At 32.5% G+C, this 16483-nt stretch overlaps 1 protein-coding gene across 3 annotated transcripts in view; it reads right to left on the bottom strand.

Annotated features, from left to right (window-relative positions):
• Window positions 1–16483, bottom strand: part of PDGFC (platelet derived growth factor C) — a 171772-nt gene that overhangs the window by 78693 nt on the left and 76596 nt on the right. For all 3 annotated transcript variants that reach the window (XM_045576256.1, XM_036423746.2, XM_045576257.1), the window contains one exon: window positions 1269–1464. In XM_045576256.1, the coding sequence (XP_045432212.1) occupies window positions 1269–1464 (196 nt within the window). The remainder of the gene's footprint in view (window positions 1–1268; window positions 1465–16483) is intronic.

The raw sequence follows: 16483 nt of genomic DNA, 5'->3' as shown, positions 1-16483 counted from the left end.
TTGTATTGGCATCCATGAACTTGTGGTAGGCTAACTGGCTACTTTGGAATGGTATAATATCTTAAACTTTTTACAACTTTTGACGATATTAAGTCATCCTATCTATGCAAAGAATACAAGTGGTATGGCTTATAGCATGGCGAAAAACTCAGATGGGTGGTAGGAAAATGGATTTTAGCATTGGTGTATGTATAAAATATGAATGACATATAGGGAAGACACTTCCTCATAACTCTTTAGGTAGCCAGGACAGCTTCTATTCTCAAAGTCTAAGATTATAGTTGTAAGAAAAAATAATATGACATGCAATGTTGCAGAATGCAGAAATGTGAAAAAAAATCTAACCATGTAAATGTTAAAGATACAAATTGTGATGACAGCAAGTACAAAGTTTATTTCATCTGCATTGAAATTTTTATCTGTAATATATCATAAAATGAAAATTTTCTTTTAACTTGTATATCAAAGAAAAAATAAAGAACCCTGCAAGAAAGTTCAAGTAAAATATTTTTATGATATACAAATGCCACTGAAGTGAAAAATCTTTAATAAGACCACCCAACCTTGACAAGTGTATTCACATAGGATTTAAAGAGTAATATTTGTATGATATACAGTAGGTGGTCTTTTGCATGGGTGAAATACTCCAGCTGACTTTGGTTCATGAATGCATCTAGGAGAATTATGATAAGTTTCTATGGGCCAAACCATAAGGTTACCCTAAATTTCTAATTCTGCTTTCAGATCCATAATTTTTGTGATGAAATATTAAAACTTCTTGGTCCTATGTGTAGGAATGCATCCATATGTATACTTATGAATACTAGGTATGATGGGAAATCTGTACCCACAGACTGCATTTACTTTTAATGACTTGTTCTTTATTTTCTTGTTTGACTATCAGGAAGCTCCAATGTAAAATTTTCAGCATTAATGGTAACAACTTTTCAGGCACAACTGTAGTCCTTCACTTGGCTTTTTATTCTCAATTCCTTATTTGACAGTTTTACTCTATATGTAGTTTTTGCCTGAAATTTTCTCAAATTATGTTCATAAGTAAAATAAAATCTACTGACCATGTATTTGTATGTATGTGTCTTCTAATTTTAAATGAAACATAGCTTAAATAAGGCTTTAAATTTCTCAGATCTCCAGGAAAACATAACAGAACAAAAGACGCCATTTAAAATCACATCATCAAAATAAAGCAACTTGAAAGACTATAACTGTTGTTACAATCTGTTGGAATTTCAAGTATGATAACTTACTTGCATATGTCATCTTCTGGTTCTTCAAGCCCAAATCTTTCATCAAATGTAAGTTGTATCCATACATTTTCTTCTGCTGCTACTAATCTCCATACCAAGACCATATTTCTTGGATAAGTGTGAGGAAACTTTGGGCTGTGAATACTTCCATTAGCAGACACAGTAATAATTCTCTCATGCTGGGGAGCTTGTACTCCTAAAACAAAAACATAGGCATAGATTTACATTGAGAACAGAGATTTTAAAAATTACCGATTTCAAAATAAATGTTTTTTTAATCATCCACATTTTACCCAAACTTGTGTTGGATATGCTTCATACAATATAAATTAAGTACTCCTCTTTTCAGAATTTAACCAGAAAAAAACAAAAAAAGATTATTTTTAATGGTATTGAGTAAAAACTTGTGTATAGGTATACTTCAAAGAACAAAGCAAATTAGTCATTTTAATGTAATTACCACAATTTCAAACAACCAATGCTTTTGGATTCCTAAAATTGCAATAAAATTAAAACCCTAATCTCCAAGAACTTATCAAATATGAGTCATATTAGAACAACACCAATAAACGTGATATAACTAGTTTTTTGTTGTTTTTTTAATATATTTTATTGATTTTTGTACAGAGAGGAAGGGAGAGAGATAGAGAGTTAGAAACATTGATGAGAGAGAGTCATCAATCAGCTGCCTCCTGAACATCCTCTACTGGGGATATGCCCACAACCAAGGTACATGCTCTTGACCGGAATCGAACCCGGGACCCTTCAGTCCCCAAGTCGATGCTCTATCCATTGAGCCAAACCGGTTTCGGCATATAACTAGTTTTAAAAATACAAATTATGAAGGAACTCTCCCTAATCATGCTAACCTTGAGTTCATCAAAATGTAAATTATCTGCCCGAGCCTAACCTAATAGGGTGAACCCTTAAAATAAGCTGGGCCCACCATGAATTCAGAGAAATTCAAAGGGTAAGAGAAATTCAACAGCAGGTTGATTATTTATTACTGGCAATGAACATGGAGGAGGTGACACGCCAAGGGTTGTGGGAAACCTTCAAAAGCAGAACACAGTCTAAGGCTGACCACTAGCAGGGAAATGGGACCTTAGTCCTAACACCTCAGGAACCTGGAGAAACTCGGAAGTAGACTCCTCCCCAGCCCCCAGAAAGAATCAGGTCTGGCTGACACCTTCATTTTAGCCTCCTGCAACTCTGAGCAAGAACCTAGTCACAGGATGCCCAGACTGCTGATCCATAGAGCTAAGACGAAATAAAGTGAGTTTTAAATGGCTAAATTTATGATAATTTCTTACATATTATTAGAAATGAATACATCTTCTATTGGGCATAAAGCTGATCAGATGGCAAGTTATACATTTTCTATGGGGCACAAAGCTGTTCAGATGGCAAGTTATTCCTTTTTTCCTCCAGTCTTCAATGACAATCAGAGTACTAGCACGTACACTAACTGCCACAACTTTTCACTTAGCATTATGTTAGTCAAAATACATGATTGAACTCTGGTAAAATGCAATTTAAGAATACTGCTCTAAGAAACTCCTTGAATTTAAAAGACGATGTCAAGAGTCATGTATTAGAAGGGTGATGTTATTAAGGTTAAAGAATAACTTTTTTGATTGTTAAAGCACCCAAAATAATTTTAACAAGTTTATGAATGATTCTTAAACAGTGTTTTCATCCTCATAAACAGCTGTTTTAACAATCAGTTTGGTAAGTATTTTTTTTTTAATTTCTAACCTAGAAATAGGGAGACACGGTAAAGACATATATAATGTTCTTGACAATACCCAGTATGTACACATTATGGGGAAGATCATCATATTAGTAAAATATGTTTTAAGTACCTAAATGTGTGCCTAACCTTGTCCTCAGCAGTAAGTAACCTAAATAGAAATATATTCTCTTTTAAATTGGATGCTAATTTTTGATATTGCTGTTGGCTATATTAACATATATGAAATGATCAATAATGCCTCTTATGCACATAATTTAGCACCAGCATATCTCCTAAGAAGACAAAAGATCTATCAAGTTAGATAATACCTTCCCTATAGAAAATAATGATAATTTACTATTAAAATTAAATTAATGAATTGTTTTCAAATCTTTCTTTTAAAAATGAGCCCTGGCCTAATAGCTAGGTCACTTAGAGTGTTGTCCTGAAATGGCAAGGTTGAGAGTTTGAACCCTGGTTATGGCACATATAAGAATCAATCAATAAATGCATGAATAAGTCAAACAACAAACCTCTCTCTCTCTCTCTCTCTCTCTCTCTCTCTCTCTCTCTCTCACTCTTTCTCTCTCTCCCTCTCTCTCTCTCTCTTTTTTCCTATCTCTCTAAATTAATATATTTTAAAATTTTAAATGAAAATGAGATATTTTCCTACTCCTTAAATTTTCTTCCAACAATCTATACATAGCAGTAGCTTATATCAAGGATTTTTCTGTTTGTATAACTAATATTTCTAATAAGTTAATTTTTTTCAATCAGATTTATTAACATTTACCCCATTTTGTCTCAAAGCAAATGCTTTATATCTCAAGGTACTATTTACAAATACAGAAATGTTTACTCTTTCATATATAATCTTGAAAACTTATAAAAGATTTGAATCTATTTTTATATCTCCAAGCAAAAAAGCTCATAGATAAAAAGTATATACTTAAATGTTAACCATTTTTTTCTTTTCTTTATAACTCACAATTCTGATAAACTATAAACATAATTCATAGACTAAAAGGCTAAGCCTTATTTGTACTAAGCATTGTAAATTTCCTAATTTAAATTGCTGTTCCTTAAAATTCATCTCAAAGTGCAGTGAGGTTTGCCAACAAACACATATGATTTATATAAATCTCAACTACTACCTTTATAATAAAAATGGGGGGCGGGGGAGAAAGCAACAAAGGGTAAGTTCTACCAAATTAAGAATCTGCATTTATAGCCCTACTATTTAAAAATATCATTTTCCCAAAGATATAACTTACTGGTATTTTAGGAATGAGATAGGTCATATTTTGTAACTATTTTATTAAATAACTTCTTTCCTATAGTCAATAACAGTCTGCACAAAGAAACACCAATAAAATAAAACTACTGCATGTAGTCAAATCATTACAATATTTCCAAGATACTCCATTCAATGTTTTCTAAACATTAATGAATTAATCATCATAGATAAATTTAGCATGGAAAATAAAAATGTTCACAAAAACTAAATTTTTTAAATTCTAAGTATAGATCATTTCATATTATCCTGTATAACCCCTTAAGGTATAAGTATCAAAAACTAAAATGAAACAAAAATAGGAAAAAAAGAATAAAGGCAAGTTAATAAAGCAAATACAATAAAATAGTTGATTATGTATATGCACATGTAATTCAACTACATAGAATCATTGTATATTCATATGTATTCAATAAGCTTAGCATTACAATTAAAATAATTTCCTAATATTTGCCAATCTGTTAGTCCCTTTGAAGCCAAAAGAGAGTAGAAATAAAAGGATCATAAACAATGAAAATTATAATAAATGAAAATGCATAATAAAGATAACACAAAAAAGGTGTTTCTGGATAATAAATAATTTATAAAGAAAGATAAATCATCCATTTTCTTCTCTATTCTAATGTTATAAGTTGATTGTCAAAAGAAAAAGCTGTAATACTAAAAACTCGGCAAAAAGAAAGGAGTCTCAACTCTTGGTCATAATATATGGGTTGATCTTTCTTTCCTACTCCACTATAAATTTCCAGATGACAAAACTATTTTTATTAAAGTTCACAACCAGTATCTAGCACTGTTCCCAGCACACATCTCTACTTCCTACATATCAATAGAAACAAATTTGATATCCCAGAAATAGCCAAAATCCATATTATGTGTCATTTTAAAATTTCATCTTTAATAGCTAAATTTCCAGAGACGGTTCATATAAAATTAAAGAGATTTTATAATTTATACACCTCATCAATTAAAGTCCCCAAATTTTTATTTGATTTTTTTACTCAAAATTCATCTATTAAAATCTACATGTATTTTTCAGCTGGAAACTACAGATAGTAGAGTACTCACTATTGAGATTTGCCATTTTCTTTATATGCTTGCTTAGTTTTTTAAAAATAAATGTTATATAATTTTGATGTATCGATATTTGAGAAAGCTACAATTATAGTCATTATTTTATCTTAACTATAAAAATAGATCAATTGATGATAAAATTAGTTACTTTAGGCAAGATAGTTGATGTCATTTTTTATAAATTAGAAGTAATCATTACCTATTTTAAAGTTCAATAAAATAACAACTGAATAAATTAAGCATCTTAATAACTATAAGTCAGTCTGAACATGAAAGAGAAACTTTGTCCACCACATCCTAATTTAAATACAATGAGAGAAAAAATTTATTATCAGGTATGAAGCTTTTCTGAAATCAGCAAATAGCAGATTGCTATGCAATATTGGTCATATGTATAAGGATTCCAGTTTCATCAAGATCAAATTGATTAAACAAAAAGCAGGGGTTTTGAGGCAGTGATTTTACATTTCTGATTTCCTTCTACAGGTTGATTAATGAAGGAGAAAAAAAGGACAACTTTATAAAAGTAAAAAAGTTGCCATTTCCTTTACCCTGATCCTAACTTTAAAAAAAAAAAAGTTTGATTTTTTTTTTCCCCCCCACTAAGAAGTATAAGAATTCAACCATTAGCCTCCTCTCGGTGAGCTATGGGAAGAAAGGGGGCCTGTATTCAGGAAGTTCCAGAAAAATCTGCTAATGAGAGTAAGTTAGCATAGGGAGTATTTTCTCAGCACCCCTCATTATCAATGTGAAATAGCCTCTGAATGAAAAATGGCAACACTGACCCTCCACAGGAGTATGCCTAGAAGCTCAATGTAAGTCCATTTCTCTCACTGCCTGGATGACTCTAATTGGCCAAATGGAGGGAATTCAATGGCTTCCCCATCCCTCCTAATACTTGGGAATTAGGACATTTAAGATGCAGAAGTAAGATCCAGAACTACTATAGTCATTAAGCCATCATAATATAATCCAGTCTGATACAGAAGTAGGCAGATACATGGTAATATAGAAAAAAATATGCTACCTCCCAGATCAAATAGCATAATAAATTCATTCCATCTCTGGGCTTCTCAGGTACATTACTAAATAAAACACTTTTACTATATTTAAGACAATTAGTGTTGAGTTTTTGTACATACCACCAAAACCATTTATATAGTGCACATTATTGGGCTTAGCAGAGATGGTCTTGATTTAGACCTGTTATCTTGGTGTGATTATTGTTAGTGCTCCTTTATCAGGCTCTAAAATATCAGAATTGGCATCATAAGAGAATACAGAAATAAGATTATCAAGTTCTTCTTATATTGAGGCATGAGATACAGAAATGGTAAATATTTAACTTCATGGTGTTTTAGCCTTAAGGCAATGGCAAAAAAAATAACCTAAATTTATTTTACAAAATGGGATATCACATTGTAAGTGGAAGACTGACTGGCAATAATCTTCTCACGGATTATGCCACAGGATAAATAGCCAACTTTATAAACACAGAATCATAAAGCCCTTATTACACATCAATTAATAATGAATATAATTGTACATACACATAGTTACACACACCACTATAGTAAAGTATGTTTAGGCAATGCTATTATTTTTTATTCTGTATTAAATTACTATAAGTACCACAAAGAGACAAAAACCAGAATGTAAAATAAATTAGGAGTAAATTCACATTACAAAAAAAATATAAAAAATCAAAGATACACTATTGATTCAATTTTTCAAAATTTATTCAGCTCTTATTACATTAAACTGTTATTCAATGTAGAAAATTTATACAAAATATAAATAGAAAAATACATTTGTATGAAATATTACGACAAAAACTGGCTAATGTCATTAAGTAAATTAATAGTATATTAACTTTAAGAAACAAATAAGCTTGTTTAATAGAAGGTATGTTCAGTACAGAACCTCATCTGTTTTAGCGACAACATCTGGCAATTTTTTATCTGCACAGCACATATAACTTGCAACACTCAGGTTGGAATTTACCAGCAATTTCAAATATGGAAAGTAGCTACCTATTTCGTTGTGAGCACATAATGTCTAGATATAGTAGTGATATTCTAATTAAAAAGTGTTTAAAATTCAGGTAATCAATACAAACCTACATTTCAGAGAAAAGTACAATAAGACCACTAGTATGCCTTCAATGAATATTTAAACTAAGATTGAAATTTTCTTATTTTAGGTTAACCTTTGAAATAACCAAAATAAATAATTCCTAAGATACGATAAAATAGGAATATATTTCAGTCTTAATATATTCAGTAATCATAAGTGCTGAAAAATGACTTTTCTGCTTCCTACTTGCATTTAACATTTTATGTTCAAAGGTGAATTTATGTATAATAAGCCTATGAATTTCTTATGAATAATACACAAATATACAAAAAATAATCCCTTTGGTCACACCTATACAAGTTATATCCTCCTACTTATGTTTTAAATGTTATTAAATATTGTAAGTAAGTGATAAGGTATTTGCATTTCCATAAGCAATATCTGAGATTTATAAGTCTTATTTGTAGTAAAATCTTTGGTTTCAGTAGTAAATCCATACAATGATATCAGAACCAAATGAAGCGCAATTATCCTCGGACGTGATCTCCCTTAAAAGCCGGATTAAATATAAATATACTCAGAAATGTTCTAACCATTCTACCCTGCTGGCAAACATCACCTTCCCTCCCCAAACTGCCCTCAGTAACTCCTGTCAATCTTAACATGATGTTAAAATATAAATAAAATACAGACATAATGCTTTTAATAGAAATGACAGCCATAAAGTACTAAAAAAAAAACAAAAAAACACACACAATGTTAATGGAAAAATGGGTTGCTTAAATTTTATTTCTCAAAAATATATATTTTTAATAATGGAAATGAAAATAATCATGCCAAGCTATTTCATCTCAACTTATATTATTTTACCATCTAGTTGGTCTATTACAAAAGAGTAAGCACCAACATGAAGATGTTATGTATACTTTATTCTGGAGTTGGTTTGGATATACCCATTAGCAAAATTCTTAAGCAAAAACTAGCTTTAAAAAAGGTCTAAAAAGAGAAGCTAAAGCATAGATGTGACAGATTTAAGAAGATACACACTTTTATTCAAAATAGGGACTGAATTGAACTTCACAAAGCCCACCAGAAGTTTCCTTTGTGAGGAGAGATTATTGTCTCATATATCATTATCACTAGTTTCTTCAAAGTTATTAAAAAAAAATACCTACTTCTCTATCTCTGATCTCAATGAAGACTTTGAGGATATGTTTGTCAGACTGGACACTGTCAGGAGCCACAGGTATTTGCAGTTTATGTGAGTGTAATCCCCCAGCCAGCAAAAGGACCAGCTGCATTTGTGACTTCCCTCAAATGAATAGACGTGCTGGAACAGAGCATTTCCTTGAAACTTCTTGCTCATAAAATCCATTATTTTTTATATTTTATTGATTTTTTACAGAGAGGAGAGATGAGAGAGAAACATCGATCAGCTACCTCCTGCACACCCCCTACTGGGGATGTGCCCACAACCAATGTACTTTCCCTTGACCGGAATCAAACTTGGGACCTTTCTATCCACTGAGCCAAAATGGTTTCGCCATAAAATCCATTTTTGATGTTGAGAACTCTCCATCTATGTTCCCCATAAATCCACCCATGTACCTTCTGAAATAAATAGAATACTGTCGTCGCCCCCCCGCCCCCGCCAAATAGAACAAAGAAATAAATGGCCCAGGGGTGAGAAGGAGCAGGAGAAAACGGGGAAACTTAATTGTGGTTAAGTGTAATAATACTAATGATCCTGAGAAATGGCTAATACTCTTCCCATGAAGTTGAAGTAGGGCTTTTAAAACAAAAATAGACATTCCATAAGCCTTAAAACAGCTAATAATTTAAATAATGTGATTAAATTTATAGTGATTTCTGTACCCTACCACAGCCTTCCAGTTATTTATTTTATAGCAGTTATCATTCTTCAAAATTTGCTTGCAATGTTATATTCTTGATAAAAAGTCAACCAAAATAAGAGATTTATGGTGGGAAGCAAAATATAAAAATAAAAATAAACCCTGTTATAAATATGTATTAAGACTTTTCTCATTAATTAACAAAGAACTTTTACTCATTACTATATGCCAAAAGAAAATACTTACAAATGAAGTATGAACACAAAGGCTAGAAAATACCAGAATAATAAATTACACTTTAAGAAAAATAATTATACTCTTTTTACACCATAATTGTCAAAATAATATGCCAAGGAAAATTGTCTTAACATATCAGAGAATACAGGAATAAGACTAGAGATATTTCAGTAATTACAGTTCTAAGATTATTAAGAAAATGAAAATAGCATTGAAGTACTAGATCAACTGAATAGAAATTTAAAGGTACAAGGATAGAAAAGACCCTCCATTGTAAATCGAAGGCATTCGAGGCTGCACTTGTCCATACTGAAGAATCAGATAAGACTATTATACCACCTAAACAAATTTCATTCTGCAATATGGTTCATATCAACCTTCTTTATGTGCAATTACATTAGAGTGTATGATAAGGAAAGTTTAAAAATTCAGAGTAAATAAAAATATATGTTTTGCTTACCTTTTAAATGTTCTTTCTCCTCTTTTCTATGCCAGTCCAGATGCTTGGGTATAGTTCCTCCCTGCCAGTAGATGGAGATAGTAAAATTGAGTCTTTTGGTGACCTCAAATCCTAATCTAGGTGGTTCAGAATCTTCAATTTCAAATTTTGGAAGTAAAAAAAAATTTGAATGATTCAAAAGACACATAAAGCTTTTAAAAGTGATAATCTGAATCAAATAAACTTTAATTCATGGTCATTAATACCAATTTTTAAGGGAGAGGGTCTTGGCTGGCATAGAAAAAAATAAAAGAAAGAGCATTATTTTGTAGGATATATTCCCTTGGCTCTTCATTCTTCCCAGATTTCAACAGAGATATTTTTAGTATCTACTAAAAATTTAGTATCTACATGCTTTCATACACATTGTCTAGTTAATGTTTTTAACAACCCCATAAAGTGGTAATTACTATTCCCAAACATCTGTCCCACAATCTATATTTTTAAAAGTTTCATATGGTGAGCTGATATTCACTTGCCAAGGTTTTATAGTCGTCCTGGTGTTCAGTTAATGGCATCTCAGATTTAGGAAGAATTCATTTCTTTTTCTTATGATAAAGAGTCATTGGCTTTGTTGGGAATTCATTTGCTATTGATAAAAACTAATTTTGTTTAATTTTATTTCAAATACAAGTCCTCTAACGGCTACCCAAGAAGAGACCCAATAGGCTAAGGGAAAGCCAATCCAGAGATGAAGTAGATCAACTGAAATAAAATCTGATTCAGGAGTGGTGTTGCACGAAATTGTTTTCCTTTGAGAAACTGTACACTTAAGATCAAATTCAAAGGAATAAACATTAAAATGTGTGACTACTAGCAATGGTTTATTAAAATAATAGAATTATTATGATTTTCCAAAGCTAACAGGACATATAAGTGTCTCTTAAAAATTATAAAAAAAAGCAAAGGTTAAGAATATCCAAAAGTGAATTGAATGTTGATGATCATGAAATAATTGGTTCCATTATTCTCACTCAATTTAGGAAATGCATTGAAATTTTAACTAAATGGTATCTAACTCTTATTCTTATCACAAATAAAATCTAGGTTCCAATATTCCTGGTAGTCATGGTCAATGACTTGATTTCAACAGAACAAATAGGGTATACAATTACTTCACTAAGAATAATTGTAATTTGTTCAATAAGAACTAGCTAAAATAAACTACCCTGTTTTATTCAGTCACATTAATCACCTTGACAAATGAATGCACTACTATTTATATACCTCTCTATGATTCTTCTAGAAATTTTCATGTTATCAAAACAATATTCAAAACCAAAAGTATTATGCAAACTTTATCATTGTGAGTTGGCTATTATAGTGAGTTGACCATAAAATGTCTTGTTCAAACCAATATCTATCTATCTATCTATCTATCTATCTATCTATCTATCTATCTATCTATCAAAGCCCAGCAATCAGAATGACCAGAACAACAGAAACGACTGGTGGCTATGACATGCACTGTGGCAGCCAACCAGCCTAATCCAGGCCCTGATCAGCTTTCCCCCAACCCCAACCAGCCTGGCCACCAACACCCTGATTGGGGGTGGGGCTGGCCAGCCAACCACCTGCAGCCCCTCCCCCCACCGGCCCAGTCCATCAGGGTGGACCAGCCAGACCCCACCCATGCACAAATTCCTGCACCGGGCCTCTTGTAAACTTATAAGAATGAAAGAGGGTGGTATTATTATGCCAGGAAAAAAGATATAAATCATTACTGCCCCCAGAAAATTTGGACATATGATTACCCTAATAACAAATGTCAATGTTTATCTTCAATCAGATATTTTGCTTCTAAATCCTATTCTCTTTCCACTACATCATATGACCCCAGTTAGATATTTGTGATTAATTATTAAGTGGATATGTTCCTGTTAGCATCCTTATTTAATTTAGTCCACTGAGTAGAACAATTTGGTAATATCTATTATATTTAGCATACTTTATTTCAAGATAGGTTAAAATAACAGCAACAATCCTAATAACTTTTTTCTGTTTAACTGTTTTTTAATGGGCTACTTGTAAATTGTTTCTAATACTACCATTGAAGCAGAAAACATTTTTTTCCAATTACTACTGATTTGAAGGAGTCTGGCTCCATTTCACTGCTTGGATCAATGGAGTTGACATTAATACCATTTCTGGTTGTAAATATTCTTCCAGAATAAGGTACTCCTCACAAATGATAAATTCCATATAATTAAAAGAAAATGAGATATGTTCAAATGCACTCAATAATTAGGGCTAACTGATATGAAAAATAAAACTGTACTGGAAGTAGAAATGGTTTATTCTCCACAATGAATGCAAGTCTCACGTATGTAGTCATTTATTTACTTGATTGTTTAGTCTTTAAAATACCTGTGTGTAACTTAATTAGCAAACTCTAAAAGATCATGCATTCTGCCTAGGTTTCTGTTTTGTCTCACTGTTTGCTTTTTACTGTTGTATCCCCCAAAGTATAATATAATATATTACCCATGCTAGACATAATAAAGCACATATTTCACCAGCAAATATATCACAAAGAAAACTTAGTAGATAAAAAGGATGACATATGGGTTGCCTCCTGGTCTATTGTTGCTTTCTGAAAAGAATTGACCAAAATCCCCCACACTAGATGCAATGATATCAGCTACCTATTGCCATATCATCAAATATGTTTCTATGAAATTAAATTATTTTAAATTCATGTTTGAAGTTACTTCACCATGATCTTCTAGAAATTAAAAGTCAAGTACAACAGGTCCTCAAATAACACAATTTCAATATAACACTAATAAGAAAAAAGAAATCAATTGCCAATGGGCACTACCTGGGTGGAGTTTGCAAACTTATTTTAGTTAGCATTATGCCTTAATGTTTATGTGCCAAATAAGAATAATAAAAGGTAACGTTTACAACTTAAAAGTGTTATGGACGGTGGAATAACACAGTAGCTAGCTAATATGATAAAGAGCACTGCCAGTAGGATGACCTGAACAGAAGAATGTAATAATGTAGGAAGTTTTGAAACAAAAACACATTTTGACATAACTTGCTAAATAAAGTCTATAATCTTCTGTCCCTTTATAATTGCTCCAGTTATAAAATGAGGCTTCGGAATTCCTCAAATATGTTAAACTTCTGAACCAAGTATTTAAAAGCAAAAGCTATATTTTTTTATTATTGTTTTAAACCAATGGCTTGAGAAAGTTTTGAGAATCGGGTGTAGGGTATGGAAACTCAAACCAGAAAATTATATATTCAAATATAGCCTCATAGTTTTCACACAATAGAATACAATTGTGGAGTATTTGTCCAGCCCACAGAAACAATGTATGTACCATTTTATATATGAAACCATGGGTAAGAACTATTTCTCCTAAAATAACATCCATTTTAAGTAAAACAAACAAGGAGTTCCTTACTCCATGACCAGATGACCTACAGGGCCATTTTGGTAAAATAACATGAAAATAAAACACTAACCAATTTAGCAATAAGGCATTAAACAAGAATTGCATCTGAAAGACTATCTTGAATTTTAGAATAAATTGAAATATATATTGTACTGTATATACAATATACATAATAATTTATATAGTGAATCATTTATATCATGAACACACATATATAAACATATAGATTAGATATATAAAATAATCTAATTGATATAGCATGATTTTTACATAAAAGGATGCCAATATTTCATATACTTTAAGTGCAATTCTATAAAAGTATTCAAATATTTTCTGGGGAAAAAATGCATCTAATATTTGTAATTTAGAACAACTGAGAATTCTTTACATTCATTAAAAATACTGTTACCTTTTCTGGAGAAATTTTAAAGATTTGGTATTAAGAAATGTTTATACAACAGAAGAGATCATTCAATTACACTCCCATATTTCCACAAAGACTTATTTACCATCATAGTTTTTTAAGTGCAAATGACAAAAGCAGTCAGTTATCAATTTTGAAGCACCAGTTGTGGGCTAGAAACTATTAGACACTCACAAGAACTATCTTTCAGTACAATGAAGGTGGCTTTATCATCCCCACTTCACTAAGTAGAAAACTTCTAACTAGATTTGAGACATCATGAACAAAAAAGTAGTAGCAAACGTGAATCCACAAACTGCAGGCAATGATGGACTATAGGGCTGCTCCCTTCGGTGGCAGCAGGAAGCAGTGCTCTGAGGGTGACTAGTAGCAGCAGGACATGCATTTTATTTTATTTTTTAAAATATATTTTATTGATTTTTTTACATAGAGGAAGGGAGAGGCTCTAGAGAGAGTGAGAAACATCGATGAGAGAGAGACATCAACCAGCTGCCTCCTGCACACCCTCTAAGGGGGATGTGCCCACAACCAATGTATGTGCCCTTGATTGGAATCGAACCTGGGACCCTTCATTCCACACACCAACACTCTATCCACTGAGCCAAACTGGTTTCAGAAGGGCATGCATTTTAAAATGGGCAGCGTTCTCAGGAGCCATGTAGATGGGTAAAGTAGCAAACAATACATCTAATTTGATTCTGATTCTAGTTCTTTTGTGACTGAAATGATAGTCACTCATTTTCAGAAGTGATTATATATATTAGATTATATATATATATATATATATATATATATATATATATATATATATATATATATATATATTAGATACTCGGTGCATGAAATTCATTGGGGGGGAGGGGTTCTCCTCAGCCCAGCCTGCAATGTCTCCAATTCGGGACCCTTGGGAGATGTCCAACTACTGGTTTAGGCCCAGGGATCGGGCCTAAACCTGCAGTCGAACATCCTCCTCACAATCCTGGACCACTGGCTCCTAATTGTTCACCTGCCTGCCTGCTCACCCCTTACTGACCCTCCTGCCAGCCTGCTCACCCCCAACTGCCCTCCTCTGCTGGCCTGGGTGCCCTAATTGCCCCCACCCCTGTTGGCCTGGTCATCCCCAACAGCCCTACTTGTTCAGTCATTTGGTTGTCCCTCACTAAACCCCCTCCTGGCCTGTTGTAGGCATCCATCTTGTGAGAGCGTGATGATTAATTTGCATATTACCTCTTCATCATATAGGATACACACACACACACACACACACACACACACACACATAAACTATAGGCTCGATGCACAAATTCATGCAAAGGGTGGCTGCCTCTGACTCTGCCTTGGCCCCTGTTGCTGCAGCTTCATCTGGAAGGTCATCTGGAAAGTGATCCATATATTATGCTTTTATTATTTCAGAACTCTGACTAATTTATTTCTTATTTTACCTTACCAGGATTCTATTTTTCCTCTCCTCCCAACTCTTACCTATTTATCTCACCCAAAGGAAGTTCATTAGAACTATATAGTTTGAAATGTTTCAGGGCAGACAGCATTTCATATAAAACCTCAAGGCTGAAGTGAATTTAAAGGATTTATTTTGTCTTAAATAAAGAGATGAGCACATGACATATTAACTCCTACTCTAAGATAGTTTCTTTTCCAGAATTCTGTCCCTGTGAAATTAACTCTGCTTCATAATCTCCCTGAAGAAGGGATTCCCCTATTGTATTTTAATTGATTTTAGGCTCTTCACCTAAACATAAATCAATATTACAAAGATATTCCCACAAGGCTTATTAATTCAAACATTTTTTAAAAATACAAAAGAATGCTCAACTCCTATGCAGTTGATATGAGAACTCCATGAAAATAAAGAACGCTTTTAACACAGAGCCATTTCTTAAGGGTAGCTAAGGCACTTTCTCATCAGTACATATTCACACGGTATCCCAAAGTTTAACCCAATTCTAATGCAATTGATTTATATCTTATATCTTACTCCAGTTATATGACACAAAAAAACACCTGTTGAAAAGTTTCATTACAGAAGCAGTACAAAGGAAATGGTAAAGGTAAAAAAGATATCAGAAAACTTTGAATACTGAGTAATTTAAAATGCTAAAAGTAAACATGAAGGGAAAATCCCATGAGCAAACAGAAAGCTTATCCACCAGCAGGAGCTTTTTATTTGTGTAGCGTGTATGGTGCAAAGAAAGCCAGTGTGAGGAGGAAAAGGCCATAATCCTCAGTAGTCTTTCCTACTAACTGCTCAGTTTGTAGTAGCAGCTGCAACTTCTCTTCAGTAGATGACAACATAGGAGTTTTAATCAGCTTATGATGGCAACTGGGCAAGGCACTCCTTGCAATTATTAGCACTAAAGCAAGAGACAAATGGCAGGGACAGGACCAAATCTAGTGATCTATAGATCCTAAATAGGGTTCGACTCTAAAATATTTTCCTGGCAAAGATTAAAATATAGAAAACAAAACAAACAAGCAATCACAAGGACCAGTGAGTAAATCAAAACATTACTGAGTCATTCTGAGTTTTGGGTTTATAAATTTGACTGGAGATAAGTAATGGTACAGGTATATTGAAAAACTTAACTGGAGAAATTT

The sequence above is a fragment of the Pipistrellus kuhlii genome, unplaced genomic scaffold, assembly GCF_014108245.1.
Source record: "Pipistrellus kuhlii isolate mPipKuh1 unplaced genomic scaffold, mPipKuh1.p scaffold_m20_p_8, whole genome shotgun sequence".
In the NCBI taxonomy this organism is placed as follows: Eukaryota; Metazoa; Chordata; class Mammalia; order Chiroptera; family Vespertilionidae; genus Pipistrellus; species Pipistrellus kuhlii.
The sequence above is the reverse complement of the archived record's forward strand: the minus strand, read 5'-3'. Positions and strand labels throughout refer to the sequence as shown.